This window comes from Rattus norvegicus, chromosome 10 (assembly GCF_036323735.1).
Source record: "Rattus norvegicus strain BN/NHsdMcwi chromosome 10, GRCr8, whole genome shotgun sequence".
Taxonomy (NCBI): domain Eukaryota; kingdom Metazoa; phylum Chordata; class Mammalia; order Rodentia; family Muridae; genus Rattus; species Rattus norvegicus.
This window is the reverse complement of record NC_086028.1, coordinates 73,696,804-73,722,010: the sequence shown is the minus strand read 5'-3', so window position 1 is coordinate 73,722,010 and position 25,207 is coordinate 73,696,804. Positions and strand designations below refer to the sequence as shown.

Below are 25,207 nucleotides of genomic sequence, written 5' to 3'. Positions count from 1 at the left end.
CCCACCCTGTGGTAAATTGGCAAGGTAGCCTGGCCACCTGGCCACAGACTGTAGCATAGAATCTGGGGATACCAGCGGAAGTGACGCATGGGGAGGGGTGCGTCTGGCATCTTGCCAAAGCTGTCGGTTGACACTGTTCTAAAGCCCCGCCTTGTTATAAAGTACAGAGAATTTGTGGCAGTGCTTGCAAAGCTGCTTCCGAGTAGTGGGTTTTTCTGAAGTTTGGAACCTTATCTGTGATCAGTAACTGTTCCCAGGGACCTGTCACAAGAGGAGCTGGCATGCTGAGGAGACTGAAGGTAGCAGCCAGGCTAGCGTGGCTCCACCCAGTTTGGTCACCGCTGGGTCTGATACGCAGAGACTAGTGGAGAGCTTCGTGTTTCTCTAAATGCATACACATTGGGGCCTTGAGGGGCGGGGATCTCGGAGACAGGGTCTCTTTGTGTAGTCTTGGGTGTTTGGGAATTTGCTTCGTAGACCAGGCTGGCCTCGATCTGCCTACCTCTGCCTCCCGAGTGCTGGCATTAAAGGCATGTGCCACTACTGCCCAGCATAGTAGGGACCTTTAAACTCCTCAAGTGTCCTAGAAGTCAAGGGTGCTCACGTTCCTTTTGAGTCCTGAACTGGTTCCCACTGTGATAGCCAGTAAAGCCGGGCAGCCGCTGCCCTCAGACATATCATTGAATTTTAATAAGGGGCAAAGGTAGGCACATTAAAGATAGGGGTATAGATAGATGCAGGTAGAGGCTTTATCAAGACAAGTTTGATTGCTGGTGGGAGGGGGCTAGCCTCTCTTAGGTAGAGCATTGTAAGCCTCCATTCTGGGCAATGGTAGATTTTATTGTTTCTATTTCTCAGAGGAAGTGTCTGAGAGTCAGAGTGGTTAAATAATTTGCTTGGCGTCACACCGCAAAGATGGATCTTGTATCTGCCAGGCTCCAAATTCTAAGCCCTTTCCCACCTCGCCTTGTTGAGGGGGAACTAAGTAGACTGAAACCCCCTTACCTAAGTTTTTCACTGGCTGGATGAGGCTGGGGGATGACTCTGAAGAGATGACAGGAAACCCACTCAGACATCTCCTGTTAAGAAAGGATTCCAGCAGTCCTGCTCAGTTCCCTCTGTGCTCAGGAAACCCTGAGGCTGAGAAGCCTGAAAGGCCCCAGTCCCGCCATGTGGAGCCTGCCCAGACCTCCCCAGGCACTGCAGTTCCCTGAGCAGGCTCCAAGCCGAGGCAGCCCATCCTCCTGTCCTTGTCACAGCTGCGTGCGACCTCGGCCTCCTCCTCCCGGCTGGGTGCACACTGCAGCCCTGGCACCTTCTGCCGGGGTCCTGATCCAAGCCAGTTGTCTAGCGATTTAATTTGGTGAATTTACCACTGCGTCCCAGAGTTTATATTGGCACTTAACAGCAGTAATATGTGTCTCTCTCGCCAAGAACTGACTATTTTCCCCAACCAAGATGAAACGCCATGCTCAAAAAAATAGGTTTGTGAGCTAATCTGTCGCCCTGACAAGTGTCATTCACCGAGTCACTGCTATGGAGCGCACTCAGAATTAAATGAGGTTGGGGTTGTCTGGCCTGGACCACAGGTGCCTTTTCCCTCTCGGTTAACAAGAGTCTGAAAGAGGCAGCCTCTGGCACTTTCAAATCACACCTCAGTATTCATGACAGAGCCCTCTCGGGGGAAAAATGCCATCTGGGGCTGGTGGGAGGTCTCTCCTGTCTCCTTCTGTCTCTTCTCAATCTCTTTCCTACCCTCCCCTGGCCCCCCAACTCTCCACAGGCCCAAGCGGATTCCCCCACCAGTTTAAAAAGGAAGAAAATGTTTCTCCTGCTGCCCCATGCCAGTTTTGAAATTCTGAGGTAGAACTTGTTACTGGGTTTAGTAAACCAAGGTGTCCATAGGAATGGAAGTAAGATCCGTCCTTTACACTTCAGTATTGTGCGAATGGGGTTCTTTGGTTTGTTTGGTTGGTTTACAGAACTGTATCGCCAGATCTCTTTAATACTTATTTTGAGCTGGTCTTACCAAGTTAACCAGGATGACCTTGAACTCCCGAATTAGCAAAGGCAGATCTTAGACATGGGATTTTTCTGCCTCAGATTCCTGAGGAGCTGAGATGACAAACTGCTGGGTAAAGGGTGCTTGCTTTGCATGAGGACTTGGATTTGAATCCAGGCACACCTACAGGTACTTGTAACCTCAGCACTGGGTGGGGATAGTAATGGAGTAGGGGAATCCTGAGAGCATAATAGCCCTCCAGCCAGCCTAGCCAACCTGTAAGCTTCCAGGTCAGTGAGAAACCGTGCCCCAAGGCAAAGGTCAGTGATCACTGGAGGGGAAAGACACTTGGCTCTGGCTTCCCATGTGTGTGTGCACAGACTCATGGCCCCACACACCCATGTACGCACACACACAAATGAGGCGAGGGAGATGACTCTCAATAAAGTCTCTGTGTACAAGCATAAGGATAGAGTCCGGATCCCCTAAAACTCACATAAAATATCAGGCATAATAATGATGCTCACAACCCCTGCTGGGGAATAGGATGACCGAGATGCCAGGGGTTCATTGGCCAGTCACCCTAGCCAAAGTGACAAGCTTCAGAGTCACTGAGAGACCCTTCTCAGAAAATAAAGATCAATCAAGGGAAGACAGTTCACATCATCCTCTGGCAGACATACAGCCCCATCCACACATGTCACAAATGTCCACGTGCATGTACACACGTGCGCGCGCACACACACACACACCACAGCTTTATTGCTTGGCATCTAGGCACTGGAAGGTAGTATCTTGAAATTTTTCTCTTTTCTATGGAAAAGTGTAGATTCTTTTAAACAGAATGTTCTCAGCTTGGCTTCGCTTGAATTGGGAAACATAAGGCAGTCAGATATGTGTGGGTTTCTGCCTTTCAGAGACCTGGGTAAACATGAGGGTACCCAAGCCACACCACAGCAACCCAGTTAGGAAGCAGGGGGAGCTTTTTCCCTACAGGAGACTCAGGCCGGGCCACCAGAACGTGGGTTTAGGGACAGGGTGTGTAGCTATCCCCTACTCAGTCCTTGGTCTAGGGGTATCTGTACGCACTCGGGTTACAGAGGCTATAATGAAGAAAATGAACGTGCAACTAAATCCTCACAGGATGCTCGCAGGCTCACCCTTACCACCTGCCTTCTGAAAGTCTCTTCACATTCCAAGGTCAGATGTTGACCTGAGAATCCTCGAGCCTAAGAGGAAAGAAGAGCATCTTTCCAGCCCAGAGACTGGCTCCCTTCTAGCAGACACCACCCATGTAACCTAATACCAGTTCGGGGGACTCGGTCTTATGCTGTTCTGTGGCGCCAGCCTGAGGATCTGATGGTGTCGTGTCTGCTGTCTGCTTCCCCTCACCAGCCTCAGCCCCCCAGAGGTGACTAGAGAGACGCAGGTGCGAGCTGGCTCGCTAGGTCCCTCTCCCGTCCTGATTAAGTGCTGTGAGGGAGTAAGGGAGGCCGAGCCGACTCACACAGATCTGCACCTTGCCTGTACGCCAGCCACTTGTAATTCCCCACAGCCCCAGCCAGCTCTGCAAACCAGAAAGAAATATGACCAGGCAAGTTGAAAAAATAAATTAAACTAAGTGTCAACTTTTCTTGTTTCTCTCCTCATTATTAAGAGATGGAATGGGGCTCGTTTATCAAGCAGGGGGAGAAATTAATTGACACGGCTTTAATATCATGATGTCTGGCGTGTCTGGTCACATTCCTTCATTTTTGGGGGAAAGACATTTTATTATAGTTTACAGCAACCAGCTGCCAACTACTGGTGTAAATGAGGAAGCAGGTGCGTGAAGGATGCCACATTGGAGGGACCGTGACACCACCCTGAAGGGGATACGCCAGGGAAGAGGAAGGACATAAAGAAGAGAGAGAAGCTGTCTGCAGGCCTTTCCAATCCATCACAAGCCTCCTTGGGAACTTTAGGGATTTAGAGTGGGGACGATGACAGCCCCTGCCTCTGATGGACCCCCTGGACCGGAAGTCTTTGTTCTGGGTCACTTCACTGAGCCCATAAGCTCAGTCCTGTGTACAGTGTGGGCCAGGGTGCCCGCTCTGTTCTTTGTTCTTAATAAGACCAGAGAAGTGAGAGTATTCCCGTTTGTCTCCCAGGGCAGCTGACTCATGGAGAACCAGGCATCTCACTTGGTAACCTTGAGGAAGGTCTGGGGTTGGGGTCTGGAAGAGGTCATAGCCCTTCACCCTGTACTCATTACAAGGTTGGCTGACTTAGGAGACACTGGAGTTATTTTTCCCATATGAAAGTCCTCTCGGTGGTGAATGGCTGAAGCTTCACTGCCTTCCCTACTTGCCTTTCTGGCCAAGAAATCAGGAAGAGAGAGCATAGGAGGGAAGTGAGCGTAGAGCTGCTGTGCTAGGCGTTTAGGATGCGGGTCTCTTGCCCAGGTGCAGAACCGGTTTGGAGTGGCCCACCAGGAAGGAAGTACTTACTATACCAGCCACAGGGTTCCACGTTGGCCTCAGTCCCCATCTGTAGAGCGGGGATGATTCTTCCTCCTTTCCCCAGTGGGCCTGGTACAGACTGACAGGAGAAGGAAGGGCTGCCCATCCAGCTCGATGAGCTTATGCCTGTTCTTGTGAATTATGACGTTTGGTGTTCATGGGGACCACGCCTAAGATCACACTAAACACACCAAGGACTCTATCCACCTAGTCGTAGCCCCAGCCCCAAGATTATATATCGAATGCAAGCAGACCCTAAGTAATCATTCCGATGTCGTGCATGAGCTATAACTGAGGGAGTCCTGTCCCTGGCTGGTGGGAAATGACTGTACTGCTCTAGTGAAGTACATATTAACAACTAAGGCTGACATGGACCCGGGCTAATGTCATCTCAGCCATTGCACAGTACCTAATGTCCATGACACCCAGATGGCTTTCCCAGACTGAATGTCATTAAGGGTGTCTCACGGTGAGCAAGCACCCTGTATGACAATCAATAATCAGAAACATGTGGTCCCCACCCCACTCCCACTCCCCACCCCCTATCCCCCAGAACCAATTAGTGTTCTCAGGGCAAACAGGGTACCTCCCAGTCCCACTGAGCCGTTCTTTGTACTTCTCAGGCCTTCTTCACTTGGGACCTCAAGACAGTTGCCATACACACTGTAGTGGGTGGGGGATGATGTCCCTGGGCCAACTTGGGCTGGCATATGTATGTATGGAGATGTATGTAAGGGTCCTCTCTGAGCTAGATGCCCACCAAAATCCATCTTTGAGCACTGGTCCAGGGAAGGCATTGATCTCCAAAAGCATGGGGTGGGTTGAGAAAGCCAAACCAGAACTGGGCAAGAGCAACTGAGTGCAATGACTGTGGAGCCTGACCTGCCACCCACCAGGTTGCCTGAGGGGCAGGTATGAGATTTTTTTCAAGCTGGAAAGCACTCACCACACCCATACCTAAGAGATTCATGTTTGTGCTGGAGGCAACCTTTGAAACTGGCTCTTTTCCCCCCTCCACCGTGTGTGTGTGTGTGTGTGTGTGTGTGTGTGTGTGTGTGTGTGTGTGTGTGTGCGTGTGCATGTAAGTTCTGAATATGCTTGCATGTGCATACCTTAAATGTTCCCTGAGACAATAAATTAGACACTCTAAAGTTTCCTCTTCACTTTTTTCTCCGTTAGCCGCAGCCGTTAATTTATGCCTTTGGCCAGTTTCCTTGGGCAGCACATTACTGGTTGCCTTTTAGTGGTCGTTGGCCCCGTAGGATAAGAGAAGAAACTTATTCTGAGGCTGGGTGGAGGCTGTTCCTAGCTTCCCCGCCCAATACCACACCCTCACATACTCTAAGTGCTTTGGTGGCCTTGTGTAAAGCGGGTCATTTTAATTCTGAGCCATTTTGTTCCTTGTTTCCATTCTCTTCACCCGTCTTTTATAACCTCGTATTATTCCGATGAATATTCAGTGTTGCTCGTTTGAACAAAAGAGGGAGAAAAGGTTTGACTGTTAAGTGCTTCCCTCTTAAGTGGGCTTTGACTTGTTAGTTTCCAATAATAGCGTGGTTCCAGAGAATTCTCCAGTTTCGACAAGTGCAACCTGCCCACTGCTACCCTACTTAGGCCCATTCTGAAAGCCCTTTGTCTGGGGTGAACCATCTTGCCTTTGTCTTTGTCCCAGGTCTGTGGGCTCCTGGAGCCCCCTCGGAAGTGTAGGGTGCACTTAAGGCTTTTGGAAGACAGTGGGCAGGTGAGATTCTACAGTTACCATGCAAGCTTCAGCCCTGGGTTGTTCTCTGTTATGAGTGGTGGTTGGAGTCAATTTAAACATCTAGGGAGAGGTCGTTCCCTTAACAAGGGAAATGAGACACAGATCAGGGCTGCTCACAAGGGCTCCCTCCCAGGGCCCTGAGAGAGTGCAGGTTCTTGTGGACTCAGTCAGTCAAAAGCCATGCCTTGGTAGAGATTCAGAAACCCACTTTTCTTCTTTGAGAGAGAAACAAGGGGCCCTCAGGGGTCGGGGCAGAGACGGCCAGAGTTCGTTTGACCATTTTTATTGTTACTGCTGCTGTTGTCTTCTTATTAGTGTATAGCATGGGGAGAGGTCAGAGGCTGACATTTTATTCTTCTTTCCACCTTATCTAGGCAGGCAAGCAGGTAGACAGACAGACAAGCAAACAGATGGATGGATGGACGGACATAGGAAGGCTCTTGGTGACCGACTGGCCACAGTGACTGCCTGGCAAGCCCCCAGGAATCCACCTGTCTCTGTCCTCTTACTTAGCACACAGGTAGATGCAGCCTGCCAAAGCTCAGGTTTTATATGAGTGCTGGAGATCCAACCTCACTTTACACCCTGAGCAACCCCCCAGCCTTTTGGCCTTTGCTTTTAAAAAAGGACAATACATTTCTCTTATCCATCTGCATGACTCAGTTTGATAGGTCTTCATGGACAAGTGCTATGTAACTGTGCTTAAGAAGATACCTAGGATGTATCGTTGCATGCTTCTCAACCTGGGGGTCATGGCCCCTCTAAGGGCACATGGCTGATATTTACACTGTGGTTCACCACAGTAGTACAATTACAGTTAGGAAGTAGCAACAAGATAATTATGGTTGAAGGTCACCACCATAGAGGAACTTTATTAAAGGGTCACATAAGAAGGTTGAGAACCACTGGCATAGACAGAAAGAAGTGGAAGTTTCCAGGGCTGGAAAGGGCTGCCGCTTAGTAGGTATCAACTTAGGTTTGCCATGGTGAACAGGTTCCAGAGTGGGTGGTGTGGCAATGGCTTCACAGCTGTGCCACTGTCCTTCATGCCACTGGGCTATGCATGTCAAAACATGGTTAAGATGAGAAGTTTTGTGTTGTCTATAGTGTGTGTGTGTGTGTGTGTGTGTGTGTGTGTGTATAAAACATATTACCTCGGTAGAAAGCTGTAATGCCCGAAGTGAGTTTCCCCACTCCCTGCCCATCCCTCTCAAATTCAGAATCCCATGATCTCTGCCTTTCACCCATGGGCTTAATCTACTTGGGGAAGAGGATGCCCTCACCAGTGGGTTACTGATTCATTGGAAATGATAATGCACCTGTGAGATAAAAATGATTATATGTTGAGAAATAACACTTATTGATAATTAAGTGTTTCGTCGCCTCTTTGCTTCCCCAGATGGAATAAATAAATATTTTAGACATAATCAAGTTTGTTTTCTCGGTTTGGGCCAAACAGACAGGGATGTTGAAGAGATATGGATGCTTAAAAGACTGCAAACGAGTCTTGAGACCACCGAATCGTGACACATCCAGGCTGTAGAGGCTTCAAACCCAGGCTGTCTTCCTTAAGTCAGGAAAACCTTTATTTTCTTCATAAGGACTTTATTTTCTTTCATGTGTTATGAATGCTTTGCCACTTGTATGCAGAGCCCACAGAGTACAGGAAAGAGTATCTGATCCCCTAGAATTGGAGTTACAAATGGTAGCGAGCCATCATGTGGGTGCTGGGAATTGAACCCATGTCCTCTGGGAGAGCAGCAATACTCTTAGCCACTGGGCCAATCTCTTCAGTCCCAGGAAAATATTTTTTGTGATATAAACATTTCAAGTCCTGTGGGGTTAGGAAAGAAGAACCCTGAAGGGAAGTTCAGAGTCAGAATCCAAAATTAGGCCAAGAGCCCTCTGACCCCTTTACGGCTCTCTGCATTTCAGTCTCTACTTCTTAGCTGACCACCTCCATCCTGTCTCTGCCTGGTGGCCCAGCATAGGTCTCAGTAATATCTACCTGGAGTTGAAGCAGTGACTCCCATGGTGGACCAGGACTTCAGTGGCTACAGATGCAGTTTCAGTGGCACGGCTCCACCCTTGCCTCTGTCTCTTGTCAATTGTGACTAAGCTGAACCACTAAGGGCCTCCAAACCTTTGACTGTCCTCCGCCTCCTGGAATGTCGCGTGCTTTACCGTCTTTCCTGATAGCTTGCCTGGGTTTCGCTCACTCATCCACACTTACGCCTTCTGCCTATAGCACTGCGGTTGGCGAGTCAGCAACCTGGCTGGGAGGGGGAGGGGATATGGTCCCATTCTGCAGAGACAGCAGAAACCTGGCCCTCCACTGTATGGCTGTCCTGTGACTGTCATGACAAAATATCACACACTCGGGGGCTGAAAACTGCAGCAGTCCGTTTCCTCCTGTGCTGGAGGTGGTGGCTACACTCCCCCCACAGCTGGAGGTGGTCGTTTGTTGGCCTGCGATGGTTGGTTGTGGCTGTATCACTTGTGCCATGCCTGCCTCTGCCCTCCCTTGGCCTTTTCTCTGTCTCTCTCTCCATGTGCTACTACTTATGAGGACACGAGCTGCTCGACTAGGAATGCTCTCACATCACGTTTGCAGAAACACTTTCTCCAGGGCTTCCGGTCTAGGTCACTCTTCAACCTACACAGTCACTCTAATTAGCAATGAGGTAAAACAGAATAGCAGCAGGAAACCCTGGCTCATTTGGGCTTGTTTTGCTTGCAAGGTGCATAGGTGGGTCCAGACCAGAGGGGTGGCCTTCACAGGCAAATGTGTGCCAGAGGCTGGAAGCAAGGGGCAAGATAGAGGCAGGGTCTGGCCAGGCAGGAGGCTGTCTGAAAGATTCTTCAATACTAGAAAGATAGTTTTTTAAAAGTCTGGTTCAAACACCTGAGAGGCCAAAGAGAAATGATTGGGGCTCTGCCACTGGGTGTGGCTGTCCTCAGCTTTGCAGGTGAGGAATGGCTATGGGCCAAGGACAGGGGACCCAGAGAGGAGTCAGAAAACTCCATGGGTTCTCTCCAGGGACACGGCTTGGGAAGTGTGAGCCGGGTGAGGGGGGCTGGGCCAAGCATCAGTTTCACTCACATGTGGCATCTTCTTTAGGCCTCAGCGTACTGAGGACCCAACTTTTACTGAGAGATGCTGTGAAACTTACCAGTTGGAGCCCCCGTGCAGACAGTTCTGTCCTCCTTAGAGCATGCCAGACACCTGCCTGATATGTCTGTGATGCTCTAGGCTCTGTGTACCAGGGAGTACTGAGACCGTGAGCTCAGAATTCGGGACATGGTAACAAATGATGACACGGACTGGAGATCACGGTTGCGTTGGTGTGAAGACCTGGTCCTCTGTTTTACTCTAGGTTGTTGGAGAGCAGGGAGCAACCTCCATTTTCCCAAAGAGTCTTCTAGAGCCTGCTGTGGAAACTGTGGTGTGAAAGCTCTGTGTGTCAGTGCCATTTCCCTGCTAGCCCTTGGAAAGTGAACTAGAAGAGACCTGAGAGATTCTCTTTTTACCTTGGTTGGCTGAGACCCAAAACAGATGCAGAAACTGAAAAAGGCTACATCTGTCTCTTATCTGTTTGATTGGAAGCACTGATAATCATATTGCAAACATCAGCCAGTCGGATTTTATCTTACTATGCTTAGCATTGGCCCGTTCAAGTCTCTGTAAAAAAAGAGTGTCCTATTTGGGGCTGCTGTCAGAAAATGCCATAGCTTGTAAACAAGTCTCTTACAGTTTTGGAAGCAAGATGTCAGAGTCAGGGTGCCAGCATTGTTGGTCCTGGGAAGGGCCCCTTTAAAGGCTTGTAGAAAGACACCATATTGTAGCCTGACTGAGCAGGAGAGGGGAGCAAAGCAAGGGTTTCATTCTCACCTTCCAAACTTCATCTCCCAAAGCAACACGCAACACACACACACACACACACACACACACACACACACACACACCAGTCCATAGCAGCATAGCAGAGCCCTAGGAGTCTTGGTCTGGGGGACCTGGCATCTGCTTATCCTACCCTCATTTCCAAGTACAAAGCGTGAGGTCCAGAGAACAGAAGGAGGTCCCCAGGTTATGCCCAGGCAAGACTGTATCTAGGCCCCTGCGTCATCAACGTATTCTCCATCTCTGCCCAGTCCCCTTGCACATTGTTGCCAACATGACAGCCATGCTCAATGCAAGGTGGTAGAGCCTCCATGTGTGGGCCCACGTGGTACCCTGGTGCTTACTGAGTAGCTTCGCAGATGGGGACACATGCTGGAAACGCTGTTGGGGGTGGAAAGAGAAGAAAGGAAGGGGCAGGAGGGTGGAGAGAAGCATGCAGGATGCTGATCGGCAGTCGCCTGCCAAAATTCTTTAGTGCAGCTTGTCTAGTAAAGCCAGTCTCCAGCCGAGTAAATACAGTGGATAGCTGACGGGCTGACAGCAGGCATCAGACAGTCTTAAACTGCCCCAAATCCACAGCATGTTTGAAGTGGCAGCAGCAAAGGGATGCCCGCACAGAACAGAGGCCTGCAACTTTTAATAGTTCCTTCCAGGCCTCAGGATGTCCTGATGAGGTATTAGAGGAAGTCATTCAGGAAGAAAAGGACCAATAAGCGCCTCCACATGGATGCCGACCCGAGGGCTAGCCATCCAAGCTCACAGAAAGGGCCAGTGCGGCCCCGCGGTGATCGGAGAGGCTCTCTGCAGCCCACAAGCCTGCCTCCACACAGAGCCAGCAGGCTCTGACCCTCGTAAATAACAGACAAGTAAATCTCTTGTTTGCTTCTAGGCAAATGTGAGCCACAGGGGGCCTGCTGCGTGTGGGTGGATTCCTGACTGTTGCCTGCTGTTGGAAGGGTGTAGAGTACAAACTGGAATCACCTTCTAGACCACAACATACACACACACACACACACACACACACACACACACACACACACACACACACACACACCCCACCTGCCTGTTTGGAATCTGTCATGACTGCAGGCCACCGTGTCTACTCTGCAGGAACCAAACTCATTCCTCCCCTTTGTTTCTCCTTCCTTTAGGGTTTGGCTTTGTCACTTTTGAGAATGAAGACGTTGTGGAGAAAGTCTGTGAGATTCATTTCCATGAAATCAATAATAAAATGGTAAGTCTGGAGGGATTGTGCAGTGGGGGACAGTGGAGGGATTGAGTCGCTACGGCATCCACTCACGCATGCAGTGGATAAAGAGAGGTATGAGGACTAGACTCTCAAAGTTCAGCCCTGTCAATGGGAACAGTTTCGAGAAACAATAGCCAGTGAACTCTTTTAATGAAGGTCCTGTTGGGAGTGATGGTGTTTATCTGAAATATCAGCACTTGTGTTCAGAAGGCTGAGGCAGGAGGATTACCACAAGTGCAAAGCCAGCCTGGTCTACAGTGAATTCTAGGCCAGGCAGGAATAGTGAAACCCTACCTCAACAAGCTGGAAAATAGGCCAGGCATGATGGTGCACCTTTAATCCCAGCACTTGGGAGACAGAGGCAGGTGGATCTCTGTGAGTTGGAGGCCAGCCTGGTCTGCAGAGTGAGTTCCAGGACAGCCAAGGCTGGGTAAAGAGATCCTATCTCAAGAAACCAACCAACCAGACAATGACAGAAATAGGCTGGGGAGATAGCTCACACTGAAGTGTTTGCTTGCAAGCCTGAGAATGTTTGATTTTTCAGAAGCTCTTTAAAAAACATGGGGTGTGGTAGTACGCTCTTATAATCCCAGCACTGAAGGGATGGATGGGCATAGGCTGATAACTGGGGCCGACTGGTCAGCTAGCCTACCCTAGTTACTGAGTTCCAAGCCAGTGAAACTGTGGGATCGAGGGGGACAGGTGGTACATCTGAGGAAGAATACCAGAGGTAGCCTTCTGGCTTGCACACACCCTCCACACACAGGCTTACACATCACCATCCGTACATACATACACAAAGCTAAAATTAATTAGTAAAAATCAAAAGGCTTAATTCAAAGTATTCAGGCTGCTCTACGCAGTTGAGACCCTGTCTCAAAAGTTAAAAAAAAAACAAAAAACAAAATGACCATCGTTTGAAGCTATTCATGTGGGCATTACAACCGCTCTGTGCTATAGGGTGAACATGTCCGTAGCCTGCACATATGTGAATTTCATATAAGCAGCCCATGGTCCCCTCTCCTTTCTTCCAACACAGAATCCGACTTGCAGGGCAAGCACTCTATATTTTGCTGCACACCTAGCTCTCTTATATTTCAACCATTTAATAATGTAGAAAAGCATTTTCAAATCTTGGACCTTACAAAATAAATAGGTAAAAGGCTGGCATGCTGGTCCTCAGGTTGGATTTTACAGCTTCCTGATTTCAGCCTGCTTCATTCCTTCCTTCTTTTCTTTTCTTTCTTTTTTGAGATAGGGTCTCCCTGTGTAGTAAAGTTGGGGTTGGCTTCTAACTCACAGAGATACTCCTCTGCCTCTGTCTCTGCCAGGATTAAAGGTGTGTGCCACCACACACATCCTCCAGCCCTGCTTTTGATGGAAGGCTCTCGAGGAGCAGATCTTAGATAGGAGATATGACAAACTGCTTTTCTTTCGGCCCTCATAATCTGCTGCCTCCTTCCCTTTGGCAGCTGCTCTTCCTGGTGGAGTAAGCCTCAGGAGGAGGGGAGGCTCCACTCCTGAAGTTCTGTAGAGCCAGGGAGACGGCCCACAGAAGTGACCACCAGAGGGTGCCCTGCTCTGTGTGGTGTCTGCCTGCTCTTTCTCCCATTCCACCATCCTCTCAAGTTAGTAGGGGGTGACAAACCCTTTCTTTGTTGGAGAGAGAGATCAGCAAGTGTTTCTAGATCCTCTGTATATCCCCTAGAGCACAAACATTTTGGTTGGCCACCAAATTCTCCAGCCCAGAGAAAAGAGGTTGGGAGGGCAAATTTGGGCTTCGATCGCAGCTGTGACTTTGATATTTTCTCCCTTTTGTCAAAACATTCCTTGCTTCGGTAACATGCATTCAGATATGCATTGTATATTGGTCTGATATGTGTTCACCAACTTTAGATTCAATAATAGAGCTTTTAGTGTGGATAAGATCAAAGCAATCTGCTTAGCATGTGGTGCTGCAGGCTTGATTCAATATTTGACTTGCTAATTTTTTCCCAGGGCACTAAAATAATATTGTTCATATTGTTCCTAGCCATCATATGCATCTGAAATGAAAATAGTCTTTCTTTGCATAGTGTATGTTGGCGGCATCTGCATAGGCATTAAAGTGGTTTGAGGGAGATAGATGAAGATCAGCACAGGTTCCTTTGTGGACTTTGTCCTCCAAATACACCTTCCCGTGGGCACCGCCTTTCCCACCTTAGGTCGCTGTTCGCTATTTTCTAAACTGAAGAGGTGGAGAACCTACAGCCGTGTTCCGATGCCTCGTTTAGCCTCTGCAGATCTTGCGGTTGTTGACAGGCTCTGAGAGGAAAGGTTGTTGGGCCTCAGGGAATGGGCGAGGCAGCAAGGACGCAGGCGGGTACCATTCCTCATTCCCTCAGTTCATCAGGAAGGGCACAGTACAGACAAGAGATGAGTCCTGCTGTGACGACGGACAGTCTTTGGATAAGCCTATGATACAAGATGGGAATGACTCTAGCAGCATCTGTTTCAGTAGGGAACAAGGTCCTGGGATTGGCCCCGGGGCTACCCATTGTGAAGGAGCGTAGGTTTTGAGCTTCCTGGCTGCTCAGTGAGGCGTTTCAGCCCTTGTCTGTATAAGAGCCAGAGATGCTGCCAGCCATCCCCTAGTCTTCTCCCGAGTCTCAACAACTCTCTTTATGCAGGCAGTGCTGACCCAATGGCTTTGCGATGTCTCTGGTCTGAAATTCCTGCTTTCCTGTTGTCTGGGACTGTGCTTGTCCTGTAGGCAATAGGTAAAATTGGAAGCGGACAAAGATGGGGAAAGCTTAAGGACAGAGTAGTTCAGGTCACAGGCTTTGGGGTGTCCGTGGAAGTTCTTTTTTTTTCCCGTGGAAGTTCTTAGCCTACACCTACCCAGAGGAGAAATCAGAGGTTCTGGGGAGCAGGGGCAGGGGTAGGTAACTGAACCCCAGCAAACAGAGCTAAGACTGCCACTTCCCTGGGTTGTTGAAGGCTAGGTATGCTGGCTTGAGCAAAGGGGGTCACACCGTGTTTGCCTCATGGCAGAGGCATCATGATCTTGAAAGCCCTCCCTTCAGCCTGCTCTGAAGAAAGATGGAATTTAAAGGGGGTGGGAGGTAGCAGGGGAGGCTGTAACCTGAGTTGCTTTTGGATTCACCAAGACAGGAAATGCATTTAAACTGTGCTGTGGACAGAATTTGAATGAGACACCAGAAAGAGAAAACCCGGAAGGCCTTTAAGCCCAGGCAGATGCTAAAAGGAACCCAGGAGGATTTTTCTCTTCTATGCTATGAAACTGGGGAGGACAACCCTCCATCCCTCATCATGGGCCCTTAGTGGACCTGTGCGTCCACTTTCACACATTTGAAGATCTGATGGGTCTCAGCCTTGAATTACAGAGGCAGGATTTGAATCCAGGACCTCTGGCTCAATGACATGCACCTAGCATTCATCAGATTTAATTAATAATTATGGAGTGATTAAAGGAGTCGGTAAGGAACCAACCACCCGACTCAAAGGCATACATAGTTCCCAAAGCTGTTTCTTCTCTAATGTGGTTAGTGAATCTCAGGGTTTGTTTTTGTTTTTGTTTTTGTTTTTAAAGTTCTTCAGTGCCTGGTGATAGTGGTGGTAGCACACGCCTTTATTCCCAGCTCTCAGGAGGCAGAGGCAGATGGATCTCTGAGTTAGAGACCAATCTAGAGGTCAACCTAGACTACAGAATGAGTCCCAGGACATCAAGGGCTACACAGAGAAATCCTATCTTGAAAAAAATGTGCATGCGCGTACGCGTGCACACACGCGCGCGCGCACACGCATACATACATGAATAAATAGCTCTTCAGCACCTTGTAGCTAGGACAGGCCGAAAGGCCCAAGAGAGACCATCATGCAATAGCTTCCTGTGTATCCGTTCCTTCAAAATTTGAAGAAATGGCCTCTAGGGTGAAGTGGGGTAGAAGTCGTGGGAAGAGGTCTCTGTGTGGTGCTTTCTGATACAGGCTGCAGCAGCTAACATTTTAGAATGCAGACATTTTAGTTGCTAGACACTTGCTTGGTACATCTGGCCCAGTTTGATTGTCACACACCTTCTAGTATTAGACAGCAAACCATTTTCCCCATTTTAGAGACAGGCAAGGTAGAGATGAAGCAACTTGCTCAAGTCCTCAGAGTCAGCAAGTGGCAGTCCCAGAATTCAGGACTAGAAAGCTGTACTCCCGAGCTCATGGTGAAACCATGAAACTGGCCTTCCTCTATAGAACAAAATGAACCGTGATGATGGTCTTGCTGGTGTATACAGCTACCCATGGCCACCAAGGATCCTTTCCTCATCAGCCCATGTAATTTCTTGATCGTCCTAATTGAGGGCCAGATTCCCAGCTAGGGAAGAAGACTTAACTATAGGCTTAGGGATCCTGGTTAGCATCAGTCCAGGCCTCTCTCCTCTTGATCCTTGGGGTACTCAAGCTAGAGTTCCAAGCCACAAGATCTGAGACTCGGGCCAACCAGAACAAATGCAGATGTGCCTGTCAGTAAACACACAAATGCAGGCACGGAGCAGCCTCGTGATCCTCCTCTCTGGCCACTCTGTAAACTCCAGCGCTGGTGCAGCTAATAACGCCTCCCATGGCGGCTTGCCCCTGATTGAAGCAGCCCCATAGCAGCAGGGACACTTGCTTGATTAGTCAGTCACCAGAGCCCAGCCTGCAAGCAGCCTCCTGATGTGCCAAGCAGCCACAGGGAAGATGAGAATTGACACATAGCCAGCTTCTGGGTTCATCAGAGGTCTGGCACAGCCCTCATCTCAAAATTATGCTGGGAGATGTTGGTAGCTCGACTGGGTAAGCACAGAAGGGTAGTGTGGAAGGTACCAGGGTAGCCTCCTCCTACACCTTATTCACAGGGAATTGGTGTCTCCAGGTATCATGCTGGTACTGTATAGGCACAGACACTGTTGCTCACCGCCTTTTATGCAGCCTGCTGGTTAAGCACTGCCAGTCCTCCAAGGGGACCAACAGAGCTCAGTGGGAAGGAAGGGCTTATATGATGGACAGTCACAAGTGCTAGCATTGAAATATGTTTTCTGCTTTTTTAAACCGTTTCGGGTTTTGAAAAAAATGTATCTAGTTGGGTGTTTGTAGATATGAGGGCGCCATGCTGCATGTGTGGAAGTCAAAGGACAACTTGAAGGAGTCCGTTCCTGCCTTCAAGTGGGCTCCAGGGATCGAACTTAGATGTTAGGTTTGCTGGCAGGCAGTTTTACCCACTGCACCAGCACGGTGATTAAGGAAGGAAGAGGGGGTTAGAAAGACAAACAGACCTAAGTCTCTGTCTAGTGGTTAGAGTTTAGAGTCCTTTCTTCTTGTTCCTTTAAGACATTTACACCTACAGAAATGTACTAAGCATAGCACAGGACTTACAGAAGCCTACTAAGACATAGGTAGAGCCCCGGCCTTGGAGTGAGTGGAATCCTAGCAGAACACCTCGAACTATGGTCAGTGGTGCTCCCAGAGTGGGCAGCCTGTGGGAGGAAATGATGAATGTGGGGTCTCTGGCCCTCCCAGCCTCGCACTCAAGAACCAGGGAGTGACTTGTTTGCACACTGAAGACTTGAGGGAAGCACCAGTGGAGGATGCCCACTGATGGATCCCACTGATGCTGTGGTACCCACCCCCCTTGACAGAGATGAGACACTGGCTAGGCTTGGTACTCACCCCGCCCCAGCCAGACTCTTTCTCATCAGAAAAAGATCAGTTAGCCCTGGAAACTCCCAGAAACCCGGCGTCCTCTCCGCAGAAGCCTGCCTTTCTGCCCTGATCTTACTATGAGGCATACCTTTTAGAGGAAAAGGTTAGTGCCTTCTGTCACCACGTGAGGACCTGCTGGGTCATTTAGAGGCACCATGAGCTCGGGAGTACAGCTTTCTAGTCCTGAATTCTGGGACTGCCACTTGCTGACCCTGCGGACTTGAGCAAGTTGCTTCATCTCTGACTTGCCTGTCTCTAAAATGGGGGAAATGGTTTGCTATCTGAGACAGAAGTCCAGACTCACTACTGGGTATTGTGTGGTCCTCCGCCATCTACCTGCACCTGCTTCGTCCTCTGCAGCTCAGATGAATCCCTGGTTCTGCTCCTGGTCCCAGAGTCATTGCCTACTCTGTGGTCATATTTATATTCTGAGAGGCTGGCAGGAATCCAGCTCTCCTGAAAACACTCTTAGTGACCTCTGTTTGGCCTAAGCCAGAGGCCAAGCTTTCTATAAAGGGCTAGATAGTAAATATTGAGGCTTGAAGGACCATATGGTCTCTGTCACAGCTATTCAACTCCACCATTGTGGCCAAACACGGACCCCAGACAGTATGTAAATGAGCGGGTGTGGCTGTGCTCAAATAAAACCTAATTTACAAAAACAGGATGCAGCCAGATGGATTTGGCCTGCAACTGACCATCATCTGCAACTAAGGCCTAAACTAGCTCTGAGCAAGTCCAGTTCTGGGTGATGCTTGCCTCCAGGGCCCTAAGAAAAGAGGTTTAACTGCATGACCAAGCTAGGCTTACCATAGAATAGTGCTTTGTGAAGCAGAAAAAGCGAGGATGCCGCCAACAGTGGGGCTTGAAGAAGTGGTCTGTTGGCGTGCCATCATACATAGGAGAGCACCCAACCATGACAAGGTAGAGAGAGGAGCCAAGGTCAGAGGGCAGTTCTGTCCACCCCGTGTGCCTCCCTGTCACATGCACCACAAACGCTCCCTGCTGAGCACCTCACAGTCCAGTGCACTGACACACACTCGCTTCATCAAGTTAGCTTCTGTGCTTGTCCCCCTTCTTAAGAGTGGGACCTCAGGTAACTACTGCCGAGAGGAAGAATTCTGTAAGGTTTGGAGCAGAGTCACGCCATGCCTTGCTCCAGCAGTGTTCGATCTTTTTAATATCAGCATCGGCATCGTTCTCAGAATCATTTGGGTTGAGTAAATAAGAGATCTGTAGGGAAGAAGGCTGCGGGACCAGGCAGGACTGGTTCCCAAGTCCCCATGGGAGGTAGGTACTTCCGGTGCCTAACTGCAGGTGGTCCCCCCAGAGATGAGAGGATGCAGCCTCTGGAACAAGCAGCAGAGTGCTAAAGTGGGATTCTTTTTTTAAGATTATATTTTGTTTTCTGTGCACCTATATGCACAATTGCCTGTAGAAGCCAGTAGAGGGCGTTGGGTTCCCAGAAGCTGGAGTTACAGACCATTGTGAGCCTTCTGACGTGGGTGCTGGGAACAAAACTCAGATCCTCTGACGAAGGCCTCTTAAGCATTAAAGTATCTCTCTAACCCCACGACATGGGGCTCTTTAGGTCCCAGAAAAGCTGAATCAGACCCTTTGACTGACTCGTTCTTTGAATAGGTTCAGAGCACTCACTTTCAGGAGCAAAAGCTGTGATCCTACCCTCTTCGGCTCAGAGCACGCTTGGAGGACCAAACCTTACAGCATAACACTAAGGAGCAAGGCACAGCAGGCACATGAGAGAGCTGAGTTAGCCCCTCCAAATCAGGACCACAGTGCTGGGCCAAGTTGGCCCTTGGAACCGCCCCGAGGTCAGCATCTGTGCCATGCTTCTGGCAGAATGCCTAGTGACAGTCCCTTCATCCTCTCCTTCAGGCATCGTCCTCATCGCCAAAGCCTGAAAGCTCAGTCAGGAACCAGCCCCAAACTGTGGGGGTGGGTGGGTGGAATTGACTGGGCTTCTGTGCTCACGATGCTATTTGCGGCGTCGCCCTCACCCGTGAGCTAATTTTAGCTATCCATTCTGCTTCTGTTGCCATTTATAAAATGAGAATGTCAAATGCAATATTAAACAAGCAGGATGAAGGCAAAAAAGGAAATGGCAGAGAGGCATTTAATAAACGAATCCCGTGTTTACGTGGGAGAGGGAGAGATCCCGAGCCCTACACATCACACACGCATGTGTGCACACGCTCGTTTGTGTACAGGCTCTGCTAATGAGAGCCAAACAGTATGTGTGCCGGGGGAAGCCTGGGAGAAGTGGAGGGGGAAATGGGGGCGGTCTGTGGGAAACGTGTGCTGCTCTTTAGGCAGAAGTAATTCAGCCTGCCGGGAGGTGGCCTCCCAGTCAGTCTCTTCCCATTTGCCCTTGGTTGGTCCTCTAGTCAGGCCAGTGGATGGAGAGGAAATGGGGGCAGGACACCGAAGCTCTGGGGTCTCCACACCTGCTCAGCTGGTGTGGCCCCCATCAACTCTTGCAAGGGGAGCACACAGAAGCCCCGGAAGAAGCCCTCCTGTGCCTTCTCTAGGCTTTTTGTCTTGAGGTCCTTTCTTTGACCTCTTCTGAAGCTGCTCCACCCCATATCCACCGAGCTCCAGGCTGCTGCTGAAAGGGCACCTTCCCTTGTTGTCTCTACAGGGAGACTGTTGCCTGGTTAAGAGAAGCTGGCTCTGGGCTGGGGTAGACACCCACTCTGTCTTACACCCAGCTTTGGACACCTGCCGGGGGCCAAGCTTCCTCTTCACTTTGAAATGCCCTTGCAGGTGCCCGCAAAAAAGAGAACAGCTGGTGCTACTGCCGTCAGCTATTTCCTCAAATAGTACAGCCTGCCAGCTCCCCTGGCACACCTTGCTGATGAATGCAGGGAGCTGGGATTACCTGGTTGGGGGGTGGTGGTTAGGGGTGGAACCGTCCATTAGGAATAGGGCGGGGCCTGCAGGTGGGAGGGGCAGCCTCTTTCCGTCTTGAACTTTAGAAACAAAATGAGCACAGGTATAAACTGGCTTTACCTTCCTTCTTCCGAGGTTTTCCTGTACACTATGCACATAGCAGGATGCTTCCGTCTTCTCTAGGGCAAGGGCTTTGTGTAGGTTTTGCTCCAGTGGAAGAGGTGCTATTGACAGACTCTACCTTGCAGATGAGGGTTCTGAGTGCTGAGAAGCTAGCTGTGCTCAACCCCAGAGCCCAAAGGTAGAGCTGAACCAGAGCAGGGAGCTGTACTTTACTCTGACACATGAGGCTCAGCCTGCCCTGGGACTAAGGTGTCGTTGTTAGAGTGCTTGTCTCAAGAAGCATTGGTGAATGGAGACTCTGCCTCTTCTCCGCTCATCGCCCAAACCCTGAGCACTTCTGAGAGAAGAGACGCCTGCCCTCGTACTCCTCTCTGTGTCCACACGCTACCCCGCCTTGCTCGGTGCTCAATATTAGTGGTTTATGACCTACTTCACTTTGCCATCGCTGGTTTCAATAAAAACCCTAAGCAGAGGAAACAGTGGATGAAATTAATTCTGTAAGTGGTGAGGAAATTAATTCTGGAAGCTGGAGTTGGGAATGATTTTGTGGAAGAAATAGCATCGGATTAGGCCTTAGAGGGCTGAGGAGGGGCAGAGAGGGCAGGACCTAGCAAAGGGAACTGGGGTTTGACCTTAGAAGCCCCATGACTGGATACTGGCTGTCCCCAGAAATGATGGTTTGTTTGTTTGTTTGTTTGTCCTTGAGGCCTCAGTTTCTTTATCAGGGAGGAAGCCATTCCCCCAAATGAATGAAGCCCACGTTCAGTGAAGTGACTGAGAGTTGGGGGCATTGATTGGGGCTTCTGTGTGTCACACGCTCTGTTGAATAGCTATTTTATATGTTTATTGTACAATCCATGGAAATATCTTACACACACACACACACACACACACATACACACACACACACACGAATGGTGTGAGTGCCTAGCAGGCATCAGATGGTGATGTGTGAATTCCATTGTTCTCTTCTTCTCTGGAGTAGATTCCTAAGCATACTCTGCCAATGGAACTGGATTCTGATGCCTCCTACCTATGGCTCCAGGTCATTTATGTCCAGCATGTGTCTGGAGGCAGATGGCACAACTGGTTGCCATCATCTCTTCTGTTGGCATGTTGTCCATTGTTGCCTTTACTGTAAACATCCCCCTTTGTATCATCACGAGGGTCCCATGTCCTCGAGAACCTCTTTGTAGTCAAAGCTGACTTGATGCCATGCACAGCTGGCTGCTCTGGTGCTTGGCCACCAGACGATCGCTGGGTTTTGAGTATGCACTTACAAGATCCCAGTCAAGGATCTTGCTTTCCCTGGGGTCCTCAGAAAGGCCTCTGATGGGTAGAGAGGGCCAAAGGGCAGTCAGTGGCTCGGAGGAGTGAGGGTCTTTGCATTGAATGGCAGTGATGGAGTGTGGAAGAGTAACGGGCTCTCTGGAGGTGGGCCCATCTGCCCCGTCCTGTGGAGACATCTGTGTAGCTATCAGATTCTGGGAAAATCCTGGACCTACACGACGCTCTCTCCTCTCTCCTTTCTGGATACCAGCAAAGCTGTTGCTTTGGAGTATCAGAGAAGCAGGGATCACCTGGAATCCTCTAGAACCAACTCGGGGAGCTGCCAGTTGATTAAGGAGGAGGCCAAACTGACCCTGGGCCAAGGCCCAGCCAGGCCTCTCGGGTCTGTCAGGAATCTTTATACAAAGGCAGGCACCAGCATAAAAGCTACAGGGACAGCCTCCTGAGTTCTTTGTTCCCCTCCCCTTCCTACCAGCCAGACAGTCAAGGTCAGTGTCTGCACACTGGGGAATTTTATCCTTTGAAACCGGGCCTTTGGCTTCCTTGAGAAGTGAACGGTTTCTAACATGTTCAGTTTGTACATACTGGCCTCTTCGGGCCAGATAGAGCTCCACTTTGTTCAGGGTAGTAGTACACCAGGCCACAGGTACAGCTCTTGTCTTTTCGTCAGGCCCTGGAACTGCATGCTGACTGGACCATTGGTAAGGAAGCAGGGAAAACAAGTCTTTATTCGTTAGAGATCGGCTTCCTTCTCAGACACCTGGCTCACTTCAAGTTGGTTTATACAGGAGCAGCCATGGGGAACCCCCCTCTCCATAGAAGTTTTGGTGACTTTCCCAAAACAGTACTCCACAACATGCTTATTCTAAAGCATAGCACATTCATTCAGGAGACAGTGCACTGCACGTGCTTATTCTTGGCTTCTCAGGAGGCTAAAACAAGAATATCGTGCATTCAGGGATAACATGGCTACATAGACAGCAAAGTAGAACCGTTTTTCATTGCCATAAAGGGGCATCATTGAGTCCATTGACAAACGGATTGTAAACACTAGATTAAAGTACTGTGTCCCTTTTGAAACTGGTAAGTGATCTGGTTATGTAAAAAAATATCCCCCTGTTTAGAGCTTGCAAACCACAAAGTTTGCAACTTAGCTTCATAGAGGAAGCTTTTTAGAATTTTCTTTTCTTGGAGTGCTGGGAATCTCCAAAGCCGTGTACGTGAGTACCCAAGACCCTGAGTCCAGCCCTTTGTATGCAGCATGCTCTTGAACTCGAGTCATAAGCCTATCCCTACCCCTCCATACAGACAAGGAGTGTGTGCAAATGCTGAGATGTGTGTGACAGAATACTAACAGGGAGCAGTGTTGGCAAAACCAGCTGTTCTTTGAGCTGTCTTTAAGTCTGAAGTTCTCTGTCTGAATAACAAGTTACAGATAGTAGGGCTGGGTTATAGCTCAGTGGAAGAGCATCTGCCTGGCATGCAAAAGGCCCTGGGTTTGATACCCAGCACCACCACTACTGGCAATGGGGGGGATGGGGCGGAGGAAATGAGTTCGATGATAGTGAGAAGCTTCACAGACATGCAGTAACCCTATAGGTGCTTGACATGTCCCCCACAGGAGCATGCTGCAGCCTCCATTGTCCCAGGGGTAAAGAATCTTCTGTTAGGGCCTCATTTTGAAGCCACGATCCTGAGGGATACAAGAAAGACTTGCCTGTCCTCCACAGCCCATTTGTCCAGTTGAGCAGCATATTTAAAGAATGAAATTTCAAAGCACATTTTTCAGCTCTGACTGCGGGTTGTTTCGTAGCTTTGCTGTCTCTGGGGTTTGGAAGTAGAGGTCCACTCCTGGAATGAGTTGTCAGTCACAAATGGGCCTCTGAGGCCTCTGTCAAGTACAGAGCCACACAGACTGGCTGATTTCCTTCCACATGCTCTGAGTAGACTGCTCTTAGTAGACAGTGACAGTATCCAAGAGTTGATGGGAAAAGCTCAGGACTGAACTGGGAGATGCTTCTCCAGATCTGTGTGCTACCCCACTCCCCCAAACCCGGCTGTAGTGGGAATGGAACTTGTACTGCCTACTGCTCCATGATGTCAGTAGACCTCAATGCCCACTACCCTGAGAAGCCAGCAGGCAGACAGCTAGATGGTAGCATGCCTCCTTCGTGTCTGATTCCCGCACATGACAGTGACCTCTTGCAGCGCCTAACTCCAAAGATGGCCCTTAGGTCTTCGGGTTCTAGCTGCTTACACTTTGCATGCTGTCCTCCCACACTGGTTCTAAGCTGGCATAGGCCACACAGTAGAATGTGGTGGAAGTTACGTGGTATGAATCCCAATGGTGTGCGCCCTATACCTCTGCAGAGTCTCTGAGAGTGTTCATGTGGTGACAAAGCCAGGTGCCTTGGAGAAGTTATATGTGGCACTCCATCATTCTTCTTGAACCCTCAGTTTAGTCGAGGCTTTCTCTGGCTCCAGTCCTAGCCACCATCTGACCACAGCTCCGTAGGAGATGAAGCCCAGCCAAACCGCATCAACTCTAAGTCCCAAGGAAGACAATCGGTGGCTGTGCAAGGCCACTATTTTGGGGTTTTTTATGCATGGTTGTTGATGTCTGGAGCATGGCTCATGTCCAGATGACCTGAGTTGAAGACCAGAACCAAGGAGATAGATTGGGTTTTCCTGTTTGGTTCTGATTTCCTGTCTAGATCTTGGGTCAAGCTCTCTGGCTTGCCACTGATACAGTAGAAGATACAGTGTGTAGGCTCTAGAGATGGAGAAGTGACAAGCCTAAAAATGACTCCAGGTGGTGGCACATGCCTTTAATCTCAGCACAGGGGAGGCAGAAGCAGGTGAGTTTGAGGCCAGCCTGGTCTACAAAGAGAGTTCCAGTATAGCCAGGGCTACCCAGAGAAATCCTGCCTTGGAAAGGAAAAAAAAAAAGTCTGATGCTCAGAGAGCACTTGTCTATAATCTTGATGAACAAGAAACTGGGGGTGTCTCTGTCTTAACAGAATGGAAACTCTCAGAGCAGGAACTCACTTGTTCATCAGTGGATCCCGCACACCTTGGCTCTGAGCTCTTCCACATCTGAGAATTAAATAAGTCAGAATCTCCACGGGCAGGGAGTGGGGACAGACTGTGCAAGCAGCCCTCTGGTTCTGAGAAGTCTTTCCAGAATCTCTTCACTGCTGGCCAGACCCTGATCCCTGCTGTGTCCAATGCCTCTCCTGTCACTCAAATGCCCAGGACAGACTGAGCCTCTAGAGGGTTCACATGCCATGGCCTCTGGCCTTAGAGTGCACTCACTGTGACCAGGCGGGTGGTTGACAGAGCTCCTGTGGTGGGTGCTGCCAAAATGCCACCAGCAAAGACGACAGAATTCAGTCGAGCTGCCAGCCCTGCTTGGTGCTAGGAAGAGTTAGTAGGTGGGTTTGTTTAAAATACTTCTATTACCATTAGTTAACCTTTCTGTTCCCTAAATGAAAATTGTATAAACCTGAAATTTCCGTTGATCGGGTTGCCTAGGAACAGGCAGCAGGTTTTCCTAAGACAAAGCAATAGATTGCTACTGATAGGCCTGTTAGGAAGTGAGCTGGTTACCGGCATTATTCCCATCCAAGTGTCAGCCACAGGTAATTATCTGCCTGCCTGCTCAGGGCACGCCCATCTTCCTGTGCCTGCCGGGGCAGCTTCCTGCAAAGGAGACTTCTCAGCCTCCATTCTCA

At 49.5% G+C, this 25,207-nt stretch overlaps 1 protein-coding gene across 14 annotated transcripts in view; it reads left to right on the top strand.

Annotated features, from left to right (window-relative positions):
• The window catches only part of Msi2 (musashi RNA-binding protein 2), a 366,538-nt gene that overhangs the window by 285,487 nt on the left and 55,844 nt on the right, over positions 1-25,207 (top strand). For all 14 annotated transcript variants that reach the window (XM_039087672.2, XM_039087667.2, XM_039087663.2 and 11 more), the window contains one exon: positions 11,318-11,400. In XM_039087672.2, the coding sequence (XP_038943600.1) occupies positions 11,318-11,400 (83 nt within the window). The remainder of the gene's footprint in view (positions 1-11,317; positions 11,401-25,207) is intronic.